General features: G+C 43.1%; 1 protein-coding gene across 2 annotated transcripts in view; it reads right to left on the reverse strand.

The window, feature by feature from the left end:
* BEND7 (BEN domain containing 7) overlaps positions 1-22,807 on the reverse strand; it is a 46,925-nt gene extending 24,118 nt beyond the window's left edge. For both annotated transcript variants that reach the window (XM_048963098.1, XM_048963090.1), the window contains exons 1-4: positions 22,421-22,807; positions 18,647-18,730; positions 7,754-8,053; positions 1,897-2,019 (exon numbers count right to left, since the gene is read on the reverse strand). In XM_048963098.1, coding sequence (XP_048819055.1) covers positions 1,897-2,019; positions 7,754-8,053; positions 18,647-18,730; positions 22,421-22,481 — 568 coding nt within the window. In that variant the 5' untranslated portion in view covers positions 22,482-22,807. The remainder of the gene's footprint in view (positions 1-1,896; positions 2,020-7,753; positions 8,054-18,646; positions 18,731-22,420) is intronic.
* Positions 22,808-24,621: the final 1,814 nt, after the last annotated feature.

Consider the following 24,621-nt stretch of genomic DNA (forward strand, 5'->3'; position numbering starts at 1 on the left):
CAGAAACTGACAGTTCATGTCTTACTTTTGAAACCTAAGATATCGTATTTTATATTTATCAATGTTTCGCGTTTTTCAGTACCCACTATTCGAAGTCATTTGTACAAATGGCACCAGTCCTGAACCCACACCAACGTGACAGAACACTGCAGACACAATGACTTGTCTCCATGGATCAGTTAATAAGATCAAGAGCAAAACGAAAAAGAAATCTGAAGTGCCATACATCTTTGTTTTACCACACGCAAATCAAATTCGTTCCGAACTACAAGTGAAATACAAACGGCCCTCATCTGCAAAGACTAAGGAAAAAAGGAACCTTATTACACTGCTTATTACACAACTCCCAGGGCACTTCATTCCTGATCAGAATTTACAGTGCTCTAATTTTTTGTGTAGCATTTGGACAGAAGGCCATCTGAATACCAAAAGAAGTTACCACACCTTCATGTACGTGTTTACATTGTTGTTTTTTTTTTTCTATTAGCAACAAAAAAGACCAAACATTTTCTTTTCTCTACAAAACCATTTTCCACACATATCAGGAAATACGAAGCATTAAGAGATTCCCAAACTTTTTATATGGTAGATACACAATACATTAGAACTGTTCTTGCTATTGAGGAACCAGCTCTTCAGGCATAAACTCCAGCCTGTACCTCTCACTCACAAGTCATTTTTAATCAGGCACATAATGCAACCAGTTTAACTGTGCAAAGAATCCCCTGTCCCAGCCAGGACTTTAAAACTGGGCCTTCGTGTCCTTTGTTGTAAATGGATGACTTTTTGAAAAGCATTTCCAGTCCAATACAGATTACAAAATCTGTCTGATCCTTCTCTTGGCTCACTGATAAGCCCTTCACTGCACCCATATTTGTGTAATTACTCCACACTCCCTATTCTTAAGAGCTGGTACTGTACAGCTACCATAAGAGAAAAATCTCCATAGCTCCACTCCCTGTCATTCACAACAGATGGGGAACTCAACTGACAAAACCCCCAATCTAACCCTTCATTAATATCTACACTAATTTTTATGAAGTACGGAGGCTGCAGCTTCATTGCAGCCTACAATGAACCACTTAATTCCCAGCTGCCCATTATCTTAGAATCATAGAACCTCCCATGTTGGAAAAGATCATCTAGTCCAACTGTCCACCCACCACCAATATCTCCCCACAAAACCAAGTCCCTTAGCACAACATCTAAACATTTCTTGAACATCTGGTTCTAATGCTTTTCTGGCACTGCACAGCTCTTAGCCCAGCAGAAACCCAGCCCTCAGAGTGTTCCCCAACAGATTCCTGCTAGCCCCATGGGAAGCTGAACATAGCTCAACAGAGGAGCTGATAAGCCAGCCTGAAGAACAGGAGAGCCCACAATGTACAGCAGCTAGCTCAGCTTAGGCTATTGTGAAGCTGGAACTTGAAAGATCTTTAAATGAAATGTTATACAATAACCTCAAGTTGCCTTCCAAATTTGTTTTAGTTTTGTTTTCCCTAATGTTAGTGAACTAGGTAGTGGCAGGTAAAGAAGCATCTCCCAGTTCTGAACAAATACACACAAACTGGGGGCAGTTATGGCATCTAAGCATACCAGGCCTACCATTCAGCCTCCATTACTACAGCATCTAGACACACATTAGTCTTCTCAAATTTAGCCACGAAAGATTCTTAAAAGTTAATGTCTCCTGTTATGGGTAAGGATCTGGCCCTGAGAAATAAAAATCACATTTCCACAGAGCCTGTGCAAATTTCACTTTGAACAATGTGTCATTAAAGCAGAAAACAACTCAGGTTCTGCTTCTTTCTACCTACAGGCAGACTTCTTCCTACCAGACCATTTCTCCAACAAGGAGATGCCAGTCATGGACACGCATGGGACTGGTCACTGTACCTGACTGAATCTGGATCAGTTTCCTCATGGTCTTGAGCTCCTGAAGAATAGCCTGTAGAGTTGACTGGCAATTACATGTACAGCAGTTTGGTCCAATTGATGAATTCACCATTGGGATTTCTCCTGAAAGAGAGAGGAAAGAAATAGGGGAGAGATTATGTAATCCACAAATATAATAAAAATAAAAATGACCCACAAGCATTTGAAGCTGTTATCAATACACTTGATCATGAAATTAGATCCAAAGCAAAAAAGCAAATAATTTTCTATGTGGTCCTTTAAGAGGAAGAGGCTGCTAGGTTTTATCCAATTGCTAGTATGTGCAATTATATACAGTAGGGGATGGCTCAGAGCCTGAATACAATGCACTCTTCACAGCAGGGCTCTCTATTGTCAGGCTAGTTCATCCTGAATAACAATAGCACCAAACCTCATTATAAACATACTCACTTTATCACGCACAAAAAAGCCCATCTCTCAGAGCAGTCCTACAAAGAATGAAGACAGGCTGCGTAATAAAGGTTTATACTGCACATTCAATGGGGGCCTTAGAACTTTTAAACTGCCTGAATGTTGCATGTGATTCTTTACTACATGAATTGAGAATGAAAATAAAATCTTCTATTCAGAGAAAAATAAAAAGAAAAAAAAATAAAAAAGCAGACTAGAAATGAACCACCAGCAAGGAAATCTTTCAGATTTGCTCCTCTGTCACCAAATGTGGAATTGTTTCTAATGGCATGTTTTCCAATACTGCAGCCTACAAGATGGGTTTTCTGAAGTTTCTCTGATGATTCACATTGTATTTGAACAGATTCTCCTTTTGTAGTAGCTCTTACCAGTGTTTAACTGAATTTACACAATTCTACCTCTTTGCAATGATATTGTTACTGCCTTGGCTTCCAGATGTTTGGCACAGTAGGTCCTCAATTAGGGCAGGCTGTAACAGCTCGAAGTTTTCAAGCTTTACCTGAACAGTTGTATCCTGTGCTTTAGTTTGAAATAACAGCATGGCTTTAATATTGCAACAAACAAACAAATCCAAAATACAATAAAACTCCTAGCAATACCTGCTTGAAACTGAGGCCAGATGGACAGTACCTCCCTTCGTTTCAGAATGTGCTTAGCATCATTTAAATTGATGGCTATTTTACTGCTCGTCAAAGCATGCAAGAGGAGGGATGATCACTTTATGAAGATATACATGAATGGATGGAACAAAAATCATCTCACTTGGTGTCACATGTGGTGGACTTCAGAGGGTGTATTTCCATTTTTTTTCCTATATCCTGACAGTTATCAGGTGCCCTTTAATCATTTCTTAACTAAAGTGAACACAAGCAACTCATTTTATCTTTGCTCATAAATCCTTCCATTTTTTCATTATTACTTTTGCTTTCCTCTGAAGCCAAACCAGTTATTAATACCTTTTTAGGTTTGGTTTGCATTCTTTCCATCAGAGCTCCACTGATGTCAGACCTGTACACATTCTCTGACTTCAATTTTCATTTGCAATGGCTAATGGCAACCTAGCCCCAGCTGAACTGATCCAACCCTTTCTTAGGTCTTTCAGTGCGCCCTGTGCTTCTCAAAACTCCCTTTCCGAGGTTCTTGTTCTCTGTCCACTTCCATTCAGCCTGTTAGGTGTTATGCCAAATCCATCATACCTGGCAAGAGTGGTGATTTTTCTCCCAGAAATGGGTTACGTGTGAAACTAAATCTGAAAGACTCCTGCTAAAACAAAACTGGATTATTGACTCAGCACAACCCTGCTTAGTTTGAACTCATCCTTCCTTTGTATCCTATACTTTCACACTGAAAGCTCCTTGGGGCATAGATTGGATTTTCCTCCTTTGAGTGGCTCATGAAGTGTTTTTAGCCCTCTGTAACATTTTTTTTTTTCTTTCTGTACTTGTTAAGCTTTGCAACAGGTAACTCAGAACCCTTGAATTTGGCTCCAACACCCTTCTGCCTATTTGTTGATGTAGACTTTTTAAAGCAGATGTGAAGGTCAAGACTACTTTCAAATTTAATAGCATCAGCGTAACTCTGTGCTTTCCATTAAGACAAGCAGGCATGACAGAAATGGAGCATGTTTCCCAGAAACATAGACTCCCAGAAAATTAGGAAAGTTTATTAATTAGAGAAATGCACAGTAAGAAAATCCTACTCATCCCTTCCTCCAGGCTATACCTTTCTCACTTCTCTGTTGTTTTAGATTAATATGTTCCTTAGGATAAGACTTACGGCTTCATCAGAATCAAGTATTCAAACTGGGACTCTGGAAATAGTATCTGGGAGACTACAGAGGGAGACGAGACAGGGCTCCTGGCTTTTGTTTTCCTCTTAACAAAAACTCTACATTGTGGTGAATTGCTCATAAAAATTGGACAAAGCCAATTCCACCACTAAATACCTGTACATCCTCCTTGTTGCAATGTAACACAATCCTAATGAAAGCACACAAGCACTGAGGCTCCCGATGGAAAACCAAAAGGTCTATTTTCCCACTGAGGCATGGGGGATTTACATTATAATCCCCATTAGCATTGATAGAAATTACCCATGTAAATCTACCATAGATACTGGAAACGGGAAAAGAGACCACCAGTATTTCAAATCAAAGCAGGGTTCTACTGACTTCATACATATTCATGAGGGTTTTTTATTTTATTTCTACCCTCCCTCTTCTGATCAGCTTCTGTTTTGTAAGAAACATCTTGTAGAGTGTTCTCAGTCATTGTTCCAAGCACTACCTTTATCATTTTTAGAGGACAAAAGCAACCCTTTTCAACTTGTTATAAATCAATTTTTAATTTCAAAAAGAGAACAGACTTTTTATTTTTATGAAGGAGTCTTTAAAGAGCCATCTCCTTCTCTTTTGGAAGCTAGCCAGCATGTGAATTTGATACTGGCTCATATGATTGAGAGAAGACAGAAATACATCACAGAACTACACTGCTTCCCCTGTGTGTGCAGCAAGTAGCCCAGGACAGTGGTTCTTACAGCTGGATCTGCTGAGAGCAGTGAGGGTGACGGAGCACTGGAACAGGCTGCCCAGGGGGGTGGTGGAGTCTCCTTCTCTGGAGATGTTCATGACCTGCCTGGATGCCGACCTGTGCGACCTGCTGTAGGGAACCTGCTTTGGCAGGGGGGTTGGACTCGATGATCTCTGGAGGTCCCTTCCAACCCCTACAATTCTGTGATTCTGTGTGATTCTGTGATTCTGTAATATTGCTATGCAAGTTTATATTTGAAAAGCATACAAGTGAAATCCATTGCAAACAGTCTTGGCGTAACCAAAAAAAGAAATCCAGCTGCTACATCACTGCCAGATTACCTACAGGACAGAAGAAGTGAAACTATTTCAGACAGACTCGAGTCTGGTGGCTGTAATTGGATAGGCATGCTTATCACTCTTTATAGCCCTAAGATGCTTCTGCTAAAATCAGTGGGTCACAGACATCGACCTGACATCCTGACTTGCAGAACTGCTGCCTTAAGTTCAGTTTGGAACAAATCACTTTGCTTTGCTTTTTCTTCCTTCTGTTGCTCATTCCTCCTTCCCTCTTTTTTGTCTGTTCTTTGCCAATATCTTTTTCACAACTGCCTTCTACACCAGAATTTATTGAACATTAATTCCAGCCTTTTCCTGAACCACCTTCACCATGCAAGTAAATACTAGATCATCTGAGATGCCCATTACATTCAAATTTGAGTAATTCAGGCAGCCTACAGTGAATACAAACCCTAGCTTCCCATCCAATATCTATCCAATGGACAGAAATGGTTTCTTTACTCATATCACCAGCTATAGGGACCTGGATATCTCCCCAGTCATCACCTAAGCCTGACAAGCCTAGGTTATAATCCTGTGCCCTGAACAGTGCTCTTCTGCCCCCAGAAAACTGTGCTAGATGAGGAGCACTCACAGAGATCACTTGCAGCCCATGTCATTTGCTTTCTTTTGACAGACTGGGCACCACAACCCAAGCAGAGAGACTGCCCAGCAAGATCCACAACACCCAGCTGGAGGCAGAACCTGTAATCTGCCCTCAAAGAACTGGGCAAGCCGCCTCTCAAAGGTGGCCAGGGGAGAGGGCCCACACCCAGCTTTATGTAATAGCCTAAAGATTACATTCCTTTCTGCAGCAGAAGAGCTGCAAAGGGAGGGGTGAAAGGTGTCTCCACCTGGGCTCCTTCAGTGCACTTCCCCAACAGATGGGAGATGTGGGCATCCATTCTGCAGGGACAGTGAGACCACTCAACCCCAACTGACTTTCTCAGAGATTACTGAGGGAAATCAACAGTCAGCCAAAATTCTCTTCTCCTCATACAGAAAATATAGAATACTAAAGAGCTGACATTTTCTTGCAGATGGGGCCAAATCCCATCAAACATGGTTTAGTTCACATGCTGAATCAGGCCCCTGAGGGGGAAATAGGTGCTGCTCCACCTACTTTCTGGATCCAGGAACAGGCACCTAAGCTGTGCAGGCTCAGGCACTTCTATGCATGCTGAGAACTGTCCCTGCAGGTGCCCAGGAACTCTCAGGCCAAAGAGGGAGCCAGGTCCTTCCACACCTAAAATCCCACTACAGTATGCATAGATTGGATTTTGCATTCAAGTCTAAAACAAGCATTAGGTCCCTCTTTGCCCCTACATCTGACTCTAAGTTACACTGTATCTTTAAATAGCAGCTGTCTTTTTTTTCTTTCCCCCCTTTTTTTTTTTTTTTTTTTAAGTAAGTGTTACAAAACAAACAAACCTAGCATGACTTACTGCAACCTTTCTCCACATCACCTGGTACAGCTGAGTGAATCACTGTCTATGTGGAGAAACACTCAGTCCTGTGAAACTTAAGTCTGTGTATCTTTCAGTGCAGGGATGACACTTCCTATAGGGCAGTACTGAGAATACAATAGAACTTTTTTTTGTATGATACAAGCAATGGGAGCACGTTTGCCTTTAGATAAGGACACATAACTGTACAGGAAGTCTGAATACCTTCAGAGTCAACTAGAAACTGCAATCTACAGAAAGTGCAATCTATATAATATACTTTTTTGCCTACCAGATGACAGAACTGAGGTGCTCCTTTAATATGAAAACCCTTCTAAGTGCAAGGCTGAATAACTGGAGGAAAAACCTTAATTTGGATTGTTAAAGAAGACCTTCAAGATTCTGGTAGAAAAACCTTTGTTCTTTGTGGTACTGATGACAGTAAGAGAAATGAATTCAAAGGACACCTCCTCCCCCCCCCTTACTTTAATATAGAATTCTCTGCCAGAACAAGATGGACCACTGTCCTGTACATGCTATTCATAGGTAGGCTCCATCCTCTCTCGTCTCCAGTGATGCTATCAGAATAAGACCCTGTAGCTACACTGGGATTTTGTACCTTAAATTCAGCAAAGAGTTGTAAGCCTGATTCCATCAGCTTATGACAGTGAACTAGAATCCTGCTCCACGAGAAGTGTCACAACAATGCTACATTACTCATTGCAAAGAGGAGTGGCAGAATTTGACATTTAATTAGGTATGAATATAATAACAATGGCCAAAGCTGTTTTAAGAAGTACTGCAAAGAAATTAAGCCTATATAACAGAATTGAGTAATTTTGTCCTATCACCAGGAATCCGTTTTAAAACCTAAGACAGATGGTAGCAAAAAGCACTATGCCCACTTTCACACCTTTTCAAAGTGATAACTATGTGCCCATTTTGTTGACTCTGAACTACAACTGATTTCAGTGCAGCGGTATCATAAATCATCAGAACAAAGGCAGAAACTTAGTGCAGCACAAGGGAAAAGAAAAAAAACAACACTATTCTTAGTATCTAGTTTAGATCATACCATTGGATGCCATGGTTCGTGTCTGATTTTGGAACGTTTTGGATCGAGTTCCATATTGCCCTGAAAAATGGTTATCTTGGGGTGATAATTCATTCCATGCGTCGCTCTCACAAGGATGAAGGCTCTCCTCAGACTCCTCAGGGGGATCCAGGCGCTGGGCCCAGGCTAAGTCTAAATCCTGGGGCTCCTCCTTCAGTTTTTCTCCTTCTTTGCCAACTCGCTGATAGATTCTTCCAGCGCTGTCATTCAGTAATCTTCTCATCCCTGTAATTTGTTTTTTAATTTCCCGGCTTTCATCTCCTAATGAAAACAGAGCCACAGTTATCACTGTAAATTAGCAAAAACGGTAATGGGTTGAGATTAGTGATTTTAGATGCCAGTCCGTTTCTAGCTGCTGGAGTACAAAAGTAAATAAATAAAAAAGAGAAAGGCACAGTTGAACAGCAGTGGGTACGTCCTGGGCTACGCTTTAACACAGCAATGGTTGAGATCTTGCATGGTTAAAAGACCTGCTGAACTTGGCTTTCTTCATGCCATTTCTAAAGCTTTGATGAGCAAGATTATTTTTCTGCAGAAGGAAATAATAATAGCTAGAGCAGTTTCAAATACTCTATCCTTTTAAGAGACTGATCCTATTCAGGCATTGACATCACTGAATATTTTCTGAGTACAGCCTAAGGAATCAGACCTTTATATATCAGTTTGCTATATGCTTAAGAATAGATCCTACAAAGAAAAAAACACAAAGTAATCGCAACACACACACACAAAGTGTAATACTGCATCTATTGATCTTAATAAACAGGATCAGTTCCTTACTTCACAGAATTTAATATTGCCAGATTATACAGGAATAAATTAAAAAGCAGCTAATAACGTATAACTGTACACAGCCTAACTGCTGGATGTCTTCAAAATGTAGATTATGGGCACAAAATGAAAACGCATACAAGAAAAATGTGTCTGTTTCAAATAAATCCAGGACATTTAAATAATAACAATTACATACTTTAATATTCCTGGCTCCATTTAAGTATTAGTTTTATGTAGGAAACTGCTGATCGCACAATGAATATACATGTTTTGAGTAGATAGTAGCTATTTTGCTCATAAAAGCATACATTACATTTCACTAGTAATAAGGAGGTGTTCATAACCACTGCTGAAATAGGAAGCTTCTCTTTTTTAATGGTAATAGAAAAATCAAACATCTTAAGCAAATGGAATAACAAAGATCAAGGAACTGATGGATCGACTCTTCCTACACAGTGTACTTGGTACAGTAATACTTGGTATCCCCAAACCAATTTGCATTCCCACTTCCCCAGATAAACTGAATTTTAGGAAAAATAGAAAAGAAAATTTCAGGAGAAATAAAAACAAAACTCTCCAAAATCCAAACCACAGCGTGCACCGGCTCCAGTACAACAACAAAACACACGAAAGCATGCTAATGCCTGGCACGTCAACTATTTCATCAATTCAACAGTGCCATTCGCTTGCCTAAACTTAGGCACATGCTCAGATAGCTGGCTAAGCCGGTTAGGGGTTAAAAAAGCAGCAGCACACTTTGGCCAAGCTCAGCATGCCCAGGGACACGTAGCACCCAGAGAGGGAGCTGCTGACAGGGCCTCTAAGCGAGCCGTACGGTCAGAGCTCGCCTGTGCTGAATCAGTGCAGCTCCCACTTGACCCGACACCCTGGTTCCGCTTGGCACAGAACCAGCTGGCTCTAACCCACCCCAACCACAGCAGGAGAAGTGGGTGGCTTTCAGGAAAGCTTCTGGTCTGAACTTCGAAAATAGCTGTCAGCCCCATGCAGAGATACTAGAATGCTGTCTTTGCTCCAGCTGAAGCACTGAGAAAAAGCCATCTGCAGGGAAGTTCCACATGACGCGTATTTTGCTGTTTTGTCTGCCGATTTATGTGTGTGTATGATTTAATTAACAAATGACATTCGTTGGACTCAAGCCAGCCAGGGGTTCACTGTTTCACTTCCCAGCCTCAATGGGAAATGAGAGGCCACGGAGCACCATGGGATCACAGTTACAGTTCACTCCTGGCTCTAAGCTGAGGGCTGCCTTTCCCAGCCACTCTGAGTTCCAAATGCTCCCATAAAATCCCTTACCATCACTCCCTTCTTTAAAGCTCTCCCAGAGCTTTATGTTAGCAATTCCCACTGGCCTTCAATGGCAACATGTAGGTAGGATCAAAAAGAATTCCCACCCACTTTCTTCTATTGGGTTTAGTGACTGTATGCACCATTGCTGGTCAGGTGACTCATTGTCTGAAAGATTAAATTTCCCTTACCCAATTACATAAAATATTAATTGAGCCTATTCTGCCTTGATTCAGGTCACATGTTTCTTTTTATAGAGGTCTTCCTCTATAATGACATGAACACATGCCATTTGTCTCCAAACAGAAAAAAACCTGCATACATATCACAACAAACAAAGAACTTGCTGGAAGCTCAGGTTAAGTATATCTTTGCATTTAGATCTCTTGGATCCCTACTTTAAATGGGGAGACTTCCCATTTATGAACTGCTTTTTCTCCTCCCAAAAATGTCTTCTCACTGGAAGGAAGGTCCTTGAAAACATAATATTGAATATTAGGCAAAGCCTGTAGCACTCAAGTTTACAACAACCCATTCACTCATGCCACCCAGTTATGACTCCTCCATCTTTTTGTGGTTTTTATTTTGTAATTGCCCAGCTACTGCAGCAGCCTTCCCAAAACCATCTGCCTCAGCGCACATGCTGTCATTGAAACAGATTTAACTTCTCACTCTCCCATTACCAATACAAGCTGGGAGATGAAAGAATTGAGCACAGCCCTGCTGAAAAGGACTTGGGGGTACTGGTGGATAGGAAGCTGGACATGAGCCAGCAATGTGCCCTCACAGCCCAGAAAGCCAACTGTATCCTGGGCTGCATCACAAGAAGTGTGGCCAGCAGCGTGAGAGAGCTGATCCTGCCCCTCTGCTCTGTGCTGGTGAAGCTTCACCTGGAGTACTGCATCCAGATGGGGAGTCCTCAGTACAGGAGAGATGTGGACCTGTTGAAGTGCAACCAGAGGAGAGCCAAAAATGATCCACTGAATGGAACACCTCTCCTATGAGGACAGACTGAGAGAGCTGGGGCTGTTCAGCCTGGAGAAGAGAAGGCTGTGAGGTGACCTAAGAGTGGCCTTTCAAGTATCTAAAGGGGATCGACAGGAAAGAAGGGGACAGACTCTTTAGCAGGGTCTGTTGTGACAGAACAAGGGGAAATGGCTTCAAGCTCAAAGAGAGGAGATTCAGGTTGGATATAAGTTAAAAGTCTTTCACAGTGAGGGTGGTGAGGCACTAGAACAGGTTGCTCAGAGATGTGGTTGATGCCCTGTCCCTGGAGACTTCCAAGGCCAGGCTGGATCAGGCCCTGGGCAACCTGATCTAGCTGTGGTGTCCCTGTTCACTGCAGGGCAGTTGGACTAAATGGCTCTCAGATGTCCCATCCACCTCTAAGGATTCTATGATTCTATCTCACCTGCCTGCTAGCTTGAGCCCAATGACAGCATTCTGCTACCAGCAATTCCACTGCTAATCATCTTCACAGATAACAACAACAACATAAGTTTAAAAAATTAAAAAAAAAAAGGAACCTCAGGTGCCAAGAAAAAAACAAAGCTCAAACTGCTACATCCTAGGGAAGAGGTTTTAAACTAAAAGCAGAGAGATTTAGATTAGATATTAGAAGAAAATTCTTTACTCAGAGTGGAGGCACTGGTGCTGCTGCCCAGAGAAGTTGTGGATGCTCCATCCATGGAGATGTCCAAGGCCAGGTTGGATGGGCCCTGGACAGCCTGAGATGGTGAGGGGCAGCCAGCCCACAGCATGGGCTGGAGCTGGGTGGGGTTTAAGGTCCCTTCCAACCCAAGCTATTCTATGACTCTAAAAGCCAGCCCTCCTTTCCAAATGCTGATCAGGATACCAAAGCACTGAAAAAAAAAAAAAAATTGTATCACCCATCTGCAAAAGCCTCCTGAGACTGCAGCAAGGACTGGGAGGAACAGTGTTTGGAGTATGCAGCCCAGCCCATAAGCCAAAATTCCATGTCTCTTCCTTCTTTGGGACTTTTCCATTATGCTGGTGTGTATTCCAGCCTTCTTCTGGAAGCCACATGGGGGCACACTGAGGATTCCTCAGCACTCCTGGGGAGGTGGGAAGGCCTCCTACCAGCAGACTGAAGGCCAAGGTTTTGCTATTTAGATTGACCATAATAATCCCTTTGGTTTTATTTCAAAGCAATGAGTTCATTTGCTAAGTATTGCTCAAAATAGATAAGCATGGCAAATTACAGCCCTGTTTAGGAACTTACAGGTGAACATATTAGTAACAGAAATGAATTAGCAATTTCTGTAAGAAGTTACTATTATAGTCATTTCTCTGATGGCCCTCTAAATACAAACTTTTTTTCAGATGGCCTGATTCTGATTTTATAAAACAACAAAAGACAAAAATCTTTTCATAAATTCCAAATCAATTATTCATAAAAAGTAATCTTCCCTAAATTAAATTCAATCACTTGCCTTACTGAAAGTACGTGCAATGCTAAAGCGTACTGCTTTGAAAGCTCCAGATTTCAAATGCACAAATCTGAAACAAGTGTCCTAGTAATGACTGACATCCGTTAACAGAACTGTTAACAACCTTAGTTAATAAAGTATCATTGATAATTCATTAATTCAGTTCTTGCTCCTATATTTCTGAACATTTTCCACTATTATGCATATTAAACTTAATACACAAATATGGCTAAATGCCTACAAACAGATCACAGTTTTCCAAATAACTTGCCAAATACTATCAAAGTGCAACCTACAGTGACAAAATGGCATGCAAGCACACCCATATGTTAAAACATTAATTATATTCCAGCAAAAAAACAGTGGTAACCAAATATGTAATTAATGTACATCTTCTGAACTGGATGTATGAATGAGTGGAGTGAAGGTTGGCCAATAGGCTGTATAACATCTTTTTTCCCCTCTGACATACACAAACAACAAACACTCTTTTGGCTCGAGGATTTCAATATTTTGAAGTTCATTTCTTTCTTTATTTTTTTTTTTAGCACTTATGATAAATGTTTTGGGAAATATTCATGACTGGTCGACCTCATAAAAAGTCAGATTTTATCCTGTATTCTGGCAAACAACTCCTAAGGAAAACTTCCTTCCTTGGCTACGTATCAGGCTGCCCACGGAAGGAATGTTGTAGCTCAGAGACTGCCACCCTCGTGTCAAACTGTGAACGAGTCCAGAAATCACTGAGGGTAAGAAAAGCAGCAAGAGGCCGCTAGACAAACACATGTGAGCTGACAGTATGTGCCTGGCTTGTAATGAAACAGGGCTTCAGAGGTGAGGGAAAAGAACAAGGCGGCGCATATGGAAGTTTCAAGAGCTCAGAACTAATTGCAACAGAGCATGCAGGTTATATAATCAAACATATTAAATGCCAGTTCGTTAGGCACCGCTTGAATGCCGCTCTGCCTGGAGCAGGGCCAGCAAAATTCAGCTGCCTGCATCTGAAGAACTTGTGAGGGCTAATTCAGAGCCCTGCAGGGAATGGGGGAGGCACACGCCTTCGGTGCACAGCCTGCAGTGACCAAAGCACTGCTGTGAGTATCACATGGTATTCAAATGGCTCCTTAGAGAACAACACTTAGCCTAGGAGAAAGTTAGGCAGCCCTTCTCAGCAAAACTACATCCGTATCAAATTCCAGCTTTCAAACAGCTCTTTTTGCTGCTATTATCTTGCTCCTGAAACTGAAAATGGTGATGTTCAGCACAGAGGAAACAAAGGAGCCACGTGCATGCTTCCTTATCAGATCAAAGGTTTCCAAAATCAAATGGAAAGTTGTTGTGACTGCTCTGTGGATAACATGAATTGGGCAATGGTAGCCAACCTGATTGGAGAAGTGCACACTTGTCAAAGCAGCGATCCCCATGTAAGCTGGCACGTAAGAGCCTACAGTGAAGCAGCACAGACAACAACACGCTTTTCAAATTAAAATCTTAAGACCCAAGTCAACAGGGAGAGCAGCTGTCACAAATGCAGTCAGGGGACAGGCAAGGAATGTGAGTTATGAGATGGAGACTTTCACTACCCCTAGCAGACAGAGAGATAGTTAAGAAATCCTAGTTAAGGCATCTTACCACTGCTCTAAAATGTCATTTAGAAGCACTTCTCTTCACGCCATCACACAAAGCACCGCACTGTATCTTCAGGTAAAGGGAAGCACCCTGAAATTAGACCTCACCCCACTCCAAAACTAAGCATGAAACAAGGGGGTTTACTGATACCTGCACCTGCTGAAAGGCCCAGGGGGTTAATGAACATCCCCCAATAAACATCCCAAACATCAGTATATGCAAACTGATCCACAGAATCAAAGCCAAGGGTCAGAGCCCGGGACCATTCAGAATTTCGGGCGTTATGCACCGCTGGGGGATGAATCAGAAGTGACCCAAGAAGCACCTCAACAAAATAACTCTTCTGAACAGTTGTTTGGTCCAACTGTTTCAGCAGTGCCCAGCAAGATCCAAAGCAGAAGTTGCAAACTCCATGCCAAGCTGTATCAGGTAGATCAGATCTCATGAAGCTACAAGTGAGCATTTATGTACCACTGGGGTTGTATAATTAAAAATAATAATAACAGACGTGCACCAAGTTCTTCTTGGAAATATCCTAGGTCAAGATCACACTTCAACCCCAAAGGGAAATGCTCTGTAAGGTTAGTTTATTTTATATATGTTCAAATGATCTTTTGTGCAGTCTTAATTATAGAAGCAATTATTGCAACAATCATACTTGGGATATAATTCTATTAAAAGTACCAAGGAACTTCACAGTGAAGTCAACTTCTTCCTCTACGAATAAATTGCAAAGGATATTATTTCTAGGACAGAATAAATTCTTGGAATTAGTGAGTAACTTATGCATCATTTCCCTGCTCCAAGAACACATTCTTTATTTTATCATGACACAGTCAAGTTATTAATCTGCTGCCTTCCATTTCAACAATGTGAAATGCTGTAAAATGCACAGACACCTGCATTACAGCACATTTCAGTTTCACTTTATATCAGTCATAAACATCTCTGCTTTGGACATCTCTCCAAAACAAATGCTCCAAGCACACTGTGTGTAGCATTCAATTTTATGAAACTATAAAAGTTCTTCACTGTTAATTACACAGACAAATGTCTCATCACACATTTGGTTACCAGGATAATATAATTAGTTTTCTACATTAACCTTTCAAACATAGAGCCTGAATTTCAAGTTGAAAGCATTGTAAAAACATTCAGCCTGGAGGTATATTATATTTCCGTTTCTTTTTGTGTTGATAATAAAATATTATGACTGAAAAGAAAAAAAAAAAAAACAACAACCAACAAACCAACAACAAAAACCCTATCCAATGTGGTATATGCAAAAGATAATCACAGACAAGCCACCTTTAACCAGGGCTGTCCATAGAACATGTCCCCTCATGGGTCAGTATCTCCAAGTCTGACAGAACGCTGATGCTGATCACTGGTTAAAGCAGAAAACAGGTCTGTCTTAAATCTCCATCATATCCAAGGTTTAAGCACTTCACTCTGGGCTGCCTCCTTCTTTTCAGACCGAGCACTCTCCTGATTTCAGACAAATAAACCCTCCCTTCAAAACATAAAAGATGGCAGTCCTTGCCTACAAAACACAGTAGCAATATATTGATCCCAAATTTTGCAGAGGCTGTGCATCCTTTGCTCAGAAAGATGCAAATTCTCATTTATCATCTTAACAGAGCAAGGGATCAGAAAAGATGACAGGTTACCACATCACCCACAAACAGCTTCTGCATCACACATGGAAGCTTAAACTTCATAAGCTAACCAGGCTCCATTTAAAAGTAGTTGAGCTTAACACTCATGTAGCCAACAGAAGTTGCTTCGAGCTCCACTCTGCTCTTGAGCCCAAGCTCCCTCTAATTCACAGCCCCATTTACACAAAGCCATCTTTTCCACGTGTGTGCAAAAAAAAGTACCATCTAGGTTCAATGCAGCTTTCCAGACAAACAGAATTCTTCAACTTATTCATCTGTATGGGAGTCAAAAGGAAAAAGCTAACCTCTTTTCAGCAGCCTGTGGGGACAGGACAAGGGGAAATGGCCATAAACTGGAACAAAGGAAGTTCCACACCAGTATGTAAAGGAACTTCTTCACAGTAAGGGCGATGGAGCACTGGAACAGGCTGCCCAAGGAGGTGGTGGAGTCTCTTTCCCTGGAGATACTCAAGGCCAATCTGGATGCCCACCTGTGCAGCCTGCTGTAGGAGCTTGCTTTGCAGGGGGTTGGACTCAGTGATATCTACAGCTCCCTTCCAACCCTTACAATTCTGTGATTTACCTTAGAATCTCCCCTCTTCTCATGGGCACATCTCTTGAGCACACAACTGAAACGTGCACATTACATCCCAGAAAGCTTCACTGCTTCATTTGCAAAATGACATTAACATTTCCCCTTTTCTGCAGTGAATAGTTTCAGTGACATATTTTAACAGCCATTTACATACTAAAGGCTGCATCGTATTGAGGCCTCAACAGCTGTAGTCATCTCATGGATCAGTTAAAACACCTCCACCAGAGAACAAACTTGACTGTAAAGCAACAGCAGAGCACTTGTGTGGATACACTTCCAGGTTGATTTTTGGCATAAATCTTCAAAATTAAGTGAAGCAGGGATTATAACTTGAGACTTGTCTTTATTTATTCTCAGAAAGAGTGGTAAGGTACTGCAACAGGCTGCCCAGGGAGGTGGTAGAGTCACAATCCCTGGAGGTGTTCAAAGAAAGGGAAGATGTGGCACTGAGAGACATGGTTTAGTGGGCATGGTAGGCCAATGGCTGGACTGGATGACCTTAGTGGTCTTTCCAGCCTTAGTGGTTATTAGGCTGCACACCAAGCTTGGGAAGGCATCATTCTCCCATCGTCCCTGGAGGAGAATGAAAAATTATCCCATGCAACACAGAATTTTTGGAAGAAAAACTGGAATGCCACATCCAGCCACCTCAGTTCTCCTCTGGAAAGGTGGGAGCTCAGAATTTAAGCACTTTCAGCTGAGTTCAGTTCCTGCCACTGCTTTGTCCGCATCTCATGACACTGCCTTTGTCATTAAGAATCCAGATAAAAGTGGACGCCAATGTAAGCTACTGAGGACAAAGCAGAGAAAGCCAAGTGAGCTCTCAGTTCACAAATCCTGCACAGCTATAAGTTGTGTCAAATCAATGGAAAGTGAAAACTCAGGACATCTCTAGAAAATAAGTACCTTCTTTTCATAGCAGCTGAAGGTAGGCTCCAGAACTGCAATTCTGGGCTTCAACACCTTCAACTAAACAAGACTGTCCTCAGAAGATTAACAAATGCTCAGGAGAGGATGCAACTAAACCAAATCACTTGGTCTGACTTGTGGCACCAATGTCAGCACCTGTACATTCTTAGAAGTCTGCTGGCTTTAACAGCTAGATGCCTAACTCCTACCAAAGCTTCTTCATGGCTTATGGTTGAAGAAAAAGCATTCAAAGTAAATAAGACCACACCGAAAACACACAGCACAGAATCCAAACAAAGTTTAGTGGCCATCTTCACACTTCTCCCTGGAAGTGAGTGTAGGGAAGTAATATTTGCTCAAAATTCAAATGGTGAGAAGCTAAGAAGGAAATTTAACACTGCTCTCATCCCTGAGTAAATATTCTAACCATCACAAGATTCCACACTGTCCAGGATGTCCCTCTTTTCTCTGTTTGCTGCTGACCTCTAGAAGAGCAGATGGCACAGTGAATTAAGGAGACAAAGGCATTCTAGCCGCAGCTCAACTTCAGGTTCTGCTTCACATGCTCAGGACCAGCGCTTCTCACTGACTCTAGGGGGCAACACACACAGACTGCAGAAACCTTAAATCACCCTAAAAAAATGTTTAGGCTTGCATTGCAGCTAAGGAGAGTCAGACAGCCCCAAATTTCTTGCTCTGAAGGCATCTGCTTTGTTCAAAGCCTGAGCACAGCGACCAAGAGTTTGCTTTGTATGGTAAGAGTCATTATTGCAGTTCAAAGCTTTGCTCTGATTCCTCTGAATTTTGCTCACTGTCCTTTCACAAAGAGGTCCTGATGGGATAGAGGGGGTCTGGAAGCAGGAAGACACATTCTACAGCAGAAGAGTTATGGAGGATAAGAAGCACACAGGCAGGAAAAATAAAGGCTCACAGATAACTAGTCCTATCATGCTGTACTATACATCTTGCTGCAGACTATATATTACTTCTCAGTTTTCTTTACACATTTTTAACTGTTGATTTAATTTAATTTTCCCATGGCAGGATTAGCAAGCAGCCTACAGAGGTGAAAGGACATTACATTAAGACAGCACATTAATCCTCTATCCCACCCAAGGCAGAAGCAAAACCAAACAAATAGCAGCTTCCTGGAAATTGAATTTCTGTTATCCAGATGTCAAAGATGTAATACCCCAATTACACAAACTACTGCCAGTGAAGCATGCCAGCGAATATGCAATGTAAATGGGGTGAGCACAGAGCTGCAAAACTGCAGAGTCAGCATCTGGCTCTCTGACTGAGTGATAATTAGCACTGTGTGTAGACACTAATAAACATTTACGTCTGAAATTACAACTTTTAGCAGCATTAATAAAGGATATATTGGCAATTCGGAGAATAAAAGGGTCTTGAAAAGAATGTCATATTAAACAATGGCAGGCACTTCCTGTGCTTGCACAGAGATTTTTTTTTCCTCCCTAATTGCAAATGGCCACACTACGTTGCTCTGAAATTAATCAACACGAGCACATACCTAAAGAAATGGGTTGTGTTTCTTTGGTCTCCCCATTAACATCATTGCTGTAGTCAGAGATCTTATATATCTCATGATGGTAATCTGGAATGAAAAACAATAAAAAAAATTAGAACTCAAGTGATCTGGAAAAAATGAACACTGAACACATTGCTACAGTTTTACTGCATAATTTATCAATATATCTACAGTTTATTTCGTGTACATCAAATTAACCACAGAAAATGCACTTTGTATCAGCACCTCCTAAAAAAAATAAAAATAAAAACAACTTTGTTCGCACTGGAGAGCTCAGATAAAATATTTCACAGATTTCAGGGAACAGCTATGCCTGTCCTAAATTACTGTGTTCATTTTCACAGCAAATTATCCCACCAGATGCCAATTATCTAGCTTCTTGCTTTACAGACAGAAAGGAGATATACAGTGAAAACTCCACCTTCCTAGAAACCAGGAAAACTTCCAAACTTCACCTCAATAAGAAAATCAGCAATATACATCAGAGGTGCATCTTTCAGCCATACCCCAATGGCAACAGCCTCTGAATTCTGAGGAAAGGAGGCTCAGAAACTAACGCCCACTACGACCCTAAAAAATGCATATAAGCATCTTATATTCAGAGGTGTTACAGGATACACACACAAAAAAATTAAATGTATTTCAAATGAATATTTTGCTGTGAGGGTCTCCATTGTAATCATCAGCACGTGTGCAGTAAAAACAGCTTTGTTTACATGTGTATACAGAAAGAATCGTAATTACAAGCAAAAAAAATATATATATATATATATATATATCTAAGGGCAACTCTCCTGGATTCTATTTCTGACTGCTACCCGCACGCACTTTGTCCTTAGGCAAGTCACTCAAGACTGAACAATATATTCAGTGTCTTGAAATAGCTGCCTCATCACCAAGCCCTGTAGAGCTGAAGCCCTCCCAACACTCTGTTAGCCCCTCTGAAAACCAGCTCTTACGTTTACCTGCCTCACAAAAAGTGAGGTGGGGATTAACTCCTGGAAGAGCATTTGGAGGGATTCAATTAAAAGGCACAAGAAAAAGGAAGGGCAGAACCAGCAGCTCCTCCTCCGAAGAGGAACACACCTGCCTTTCTGATGAAACAATCAGCTACAGAATTCTAAAGGTCTCCAACAAGTCAAACATTTTTTTGTTACATGCTGTTTGTTTGCATAGTGTGACTGTCTTGATGGCTCAAAAGGAGGAACAGCCCAGTAAGTAAACCAGAATCAAGTATAATGCAGCACCACAAAAGAAAGACATGTCAGCAAGTTTGGGGGGAAAAAAAAGGTAAAGAAAGGAACATACTGAAGTCAGCAGTGAGGTGCTAACCATGTAGTGTTGGGGTTTTCTGAACCACGCAGAGGGAGAAAAGTGTATGGGCTGCCTGACATGTATGGGGTAAAGGTGAAATATGAGCTGCAGTATTGAGGAAGTAAAGGCTGTAAGTACAGAATTTATGCAGACTGCACTCAGAGCCCGCTAGCTTTTCTTCAAATTTTCTTATTTGCAAGTTCTGCTCAGAGCACACACATAGGAACTCAGAATTAGATGACTTACACATCTGTACACCTCAGACATACAGCTTACACGTGGTTTCTCCTCTAGCACTTCCCTGTGTGTCCAGCTGGGCACCGTCCTCTTCTGCCCTGCAGCTGCAGCCTGGAAGTCACTGCTTTGCACCCCAGAGGTGCACTCCCTCTCAAGCTGCTCACTGCTCATCACACTGATCAGGTGCTCTGAAGCTTCTGAGGACAGACTAAGCACCTCATATGCAAGGGTTATTAACAGACTGTGTTACAAACAGACCGCTCCAGCATCCCATTTTCTCTTTAGTTTCCTTCTTATGCCTCGTGTCACAGTCCAGGCGCTGTGAAATCCACATCAATTTCACAACAGTAAACACTAAACTGTGACATTACTGAGCGACTCCAGCAAGAGGCAAAGGCCAATTACAAGAGACAACTATTTATCCATAATTATCTTCATAATCAACTGTGATAGAAGAAGGGTATGTGAGAACAGACTCACATACAAAATGTGATGTTTATGCCCTCCGCCCTCAAAGTGCGAACACATTTCTCCAGGATGTGCTTTTTTCAGCATGCCTTTCTACTTGAATTTCTACATCCAAAACCAGACCCCAGATAAAGTAAGAACTGCTAATAATTAACCACCATAAATGAATTTATCCAATTAAAACAAAGTTAAACAGATCACCTTACACGCTGAGGAATATTTAATCCTGTTAGAACTGAGAATTTGCATGCTATTAATACATTTGTGACAGAGCACATGTTCTTTTTACAGCACTTTCAGGAGAGAAATAAAACCAAGGCTTCAATTTCAGTTTTGTTCGCCTGCGCGTTTCACTTTCCAGCACTGCACAAACTGCCTCAGAACATCTGATGCTGAGAAAGCCCACAAACCAAACCTATTCCTGATAGAAATGAACCCCTCCGGTGGCTCTGCTGATGTTTACAGAACCTCCAATGAATTTCAGACAAGTCTGGCCAGTCATTGTTCTTCTATTTTGAGCAGCAGCATGTGCAGTGCTCCAGACCCTCCTAGAGTTAAAGCAGTTATTTCAAGCGAGCTCATTTCCACCTTCACATTTCCTTTCTTCTCATCTGATTTTGCCACACTCCTTTAAAAGACCTCACCCCCAGTTCAGCAAGTACCAAAAGTCACCCCCCATTCATCCCTAAGCATGACATTATCCCAAAGCAGTCACCTGCCCTGAACTTGGCATGCACGACACACACAAGCAGCGTTTCTGCCAGACATTTCAGCTCAAGACTTCAAGAAAGGGAAAAAAAAAATAGGGGAAAAATAAAAATTCTCCCACCAAATCAATGAGGACAAAAGAGGCAATCAGCTGGAGCAGCACAGCATACTCAGCCAACACCAACCCTGGGGCTGGAAGTCCACCTGTTAAAATGACTTCCAGCAGCTGTAGCTTTGAGAGGAAAAAAAAAAAAAAAAAAACAACACACAAAAACACACAGAGGACTGAATGAGAGAGCTGCGTTTCTTTCCCGACATGAATCCAAAATATTTTCCCAGGGATCTCTTTTAAAATAGTCTTTTTTTTTTTTTTTTCCCCCCCGAAAAGCAAAGACGCACCAAGCGAACAAGTTGCATGCCAGCAATTCCTCCTCACCCACGGACAATTAATTAGCTGCGTGGATTTTAATCAAGCCACCTCTGTGGGGCTTCGCTTTGAAATACGTGTGTAGAGGAGGAAAACACACACACAACAAACCCACAGGAGTTGAATACTAAAGAGCTCCGGTGCTGCCCAAGTGTCATTATTTCGCCAAATTCTCCATTTCACCTTTCCCCCCTACAAGGAAGATTTGCAATGAAACGCGATCCAACTTTATTCGGTAGATCTCCTTGGAAAGAAACAAAACACGTCCACCTTTGGGGGTGGCTTTTTCTTGTTGTTGTTATTTTCTCCCTTTTGAAGAACGCAGAACACACACACACACACACATACGTATTTTACCAGAGAAAAGGGAGGTAAAAATACGACGAAATAAAGAAGAGCAGAGCTGCAACGCTTGGGAGAGTTGATTCCAGAGTTAAATAATAAATACGAGGAGACACAGCCGAGCTGAAGGGAAAGGAGCACGCACATTTCATAACAGCCCGATCCCAAACCCGGCCCCGTTTATGCAAAAGTCCTCTCCAGGCACAAACAAACAGACAGACCGACGGCACAAAGCCGCCCCCTCCCCGCCGCCACTTTACCTTCGTTGATCAGTTTAAAGCTTTGGGATTTCCTGCTTCTCTTCCTCTCCGTAAACTCCATGGTGCGGGCGGGAGGGAGGAGGAGGAGGAGGAAGAAAGGAGGGAGGAAAAGGGGACGAGGGGAGCAAGGAGGGCGGCCGCGCGGCGGGGAGCCGCAGGACCAAGGTCCGTCTTTTTAATCAGCAAAATAAACGCAGCCCGGGAAGCTTTCGGCTCCAACTGCAAATAAAGGGATTCGGGACAAGTTCGCTCCGGCCCCCCCGCCTCCCCGCGGCGCCGCCCGCCCGCCCAGGCCGCCCCAAACTTTGAGGGGAAGCGGGGTGCGGCGGCGGGGGGGAGCCCGGGGCGATGCCGGCCAGCGGCGCCGCCGCCTCCCCCGCCGGGTGCGCGGCCCGCAATGGCTCTGCCGCCGCCGGCACCGGGACCCCGCTGCCACCTGCTGGGGGAAGGCGGCGCGCCCCGCCGAGCGGGCCCCGCCGGTTTCCGCAGGCCGCCGCCCGCCGCCGAGCCGGCCCGCCCGCCCGCCGCCTCGCGCCAGGCCGGGGAGGCTGTTGGCCCCGCGGCTGGCCGGGCCCCGTGGGGCCGGAGGGTGGCCGGAGGGAGAGGGGCCGAGAGGGCAGCGCCATTTTGTGTCCCCCGCCTCCCGCCCGCCCCTGCACACAGCCGCTTGCTGGCTCCCTCTGCCGCCGCCGCCGCTTCTCGCCCCGCCGCTCCCTCCGAGCTGAGGGCCGCGGCTCGGCGTCGCGGTCCCGGCTGCCCGCGGGCAAAAGGTGCCCGGCTGCTGCGACGGAGCGGCGGCCCTCGGCGCGGCCTGCGCCGCCTCGGGGCTCCCTGAGGGCCTGCCCCGGGCCCGCCGCTTGCTCAGGGCCGGTTGCCGGTGGGCAACTTTCGGGGTGATAGGAGGCGATCCCAGCCTGTGAACTCTGTGGTGGTCGAAGTTGTTGCTGTGCAAGTTGGGCAAAATCCAGCTTATGTACCCCAGGAGCAGGGCTGGGCTGGAGCCCACGAGCTCATTACAGCCATGTGCCTGTTGGCATTGCAGTGCGGTGAGGAGTGCGCTGAGCCCTGACACCAGCATTCACACTCAGTAGTTAAACATGACATCCCATAACAGAAGTCCCAGTCCTCCGCAGAAGCACCTGCCAGCCCTCAGACCATCACCCAGTAGGTCAGCGCAGCCATATGGATGATTCAGATGCAGCCAAACTTAGTGCTTTATCCACCAGCTGATGCTTCCAGCCATGCTTCTGGGTCACTTATTTCACTTACATTACACTATGTGCATTTCTGGTGCAGCTTTAGTTTTCACAGCAAAGCATGCCTACAGAGCGCTCAGACTTACAGCTAACCAAAACACAGCTCCCAGTCTTCATCTTGTGTTTTAAATGCGGCCAGGCTGTCGTGACAAGGAGAGGAGTAAGTGATAGATAGCTACATGGGCACACTCGAGCAGAAGCCAATCTCTTGGTCTAATCAGGGAGCCCAGGAGAATTCCACTGGCTCCAGTTGTATTGACTGACCCCATCGCTTGGGGTTAGAAAATTGCTCAGAGGAAAACAAATGTGAATGTTAATACTAGTTAATAGTAACAATAACGATCATTAGCAATATTATTTGTATCGTAGCAGTGCTTGTAGACACAGACCTGAACTCACCTGTGGAAGGTGCTGTCCGAACACCGCATGGAGAGTATCCACAGTTCCAAAAAAGCAAGATCAGGAAATGGGCTTAATGGTGAAGCAATATCAGAAAATATGCCTAATGGTAAAAATTTATTAGACTCTGGAAAATTAAATTCATGAGGGAGGTTATGGAAACCTCGCAGATTGGGTAAGGGTGTAATTTTCTATTAAATTGCTAAGTGGAAAATCCCAGAGGCAATCAATATGCTACTTTTGGAATTTTCCTAAACTTTGCTGTAAGACTTTGTAAGAGGAAACTGGGCTAACGTACTATTTAAAATCCTGCCTTACATATTTTTGGGTGAATGCTGAAGCAGCAAAGGTAGTTGGATGTCAGATGCTGTTTGCTAAATTATATGGGTCCAATTAATCTCTGGGAGAGCGCAGTGAAGTCAGATCGGAGATCAAGAAGCACTGCGCCTGAATTTAGTGTACAAATATATACATATATATTTTGTCTCAAACAATCTGCTGATTCCTGTCCGCTAACTGCTAACTTTATTTATCAGACTTAAAGCA

The sequence above is a fragment of the Lagopus muta genome, chromosome 1, assembly GCF_023343835.1.
Source record: "Lagopus muta isolate bLagMut1 chromosome 1, bLagMut1 primary, whole genome shotgun sequence".
Classification (NCBI taxonomy): Eukaryota; Metazoa; Chordata; class Aves; order Galliformes; family Phasianidae; genus Lagopus; species Lagopus muta.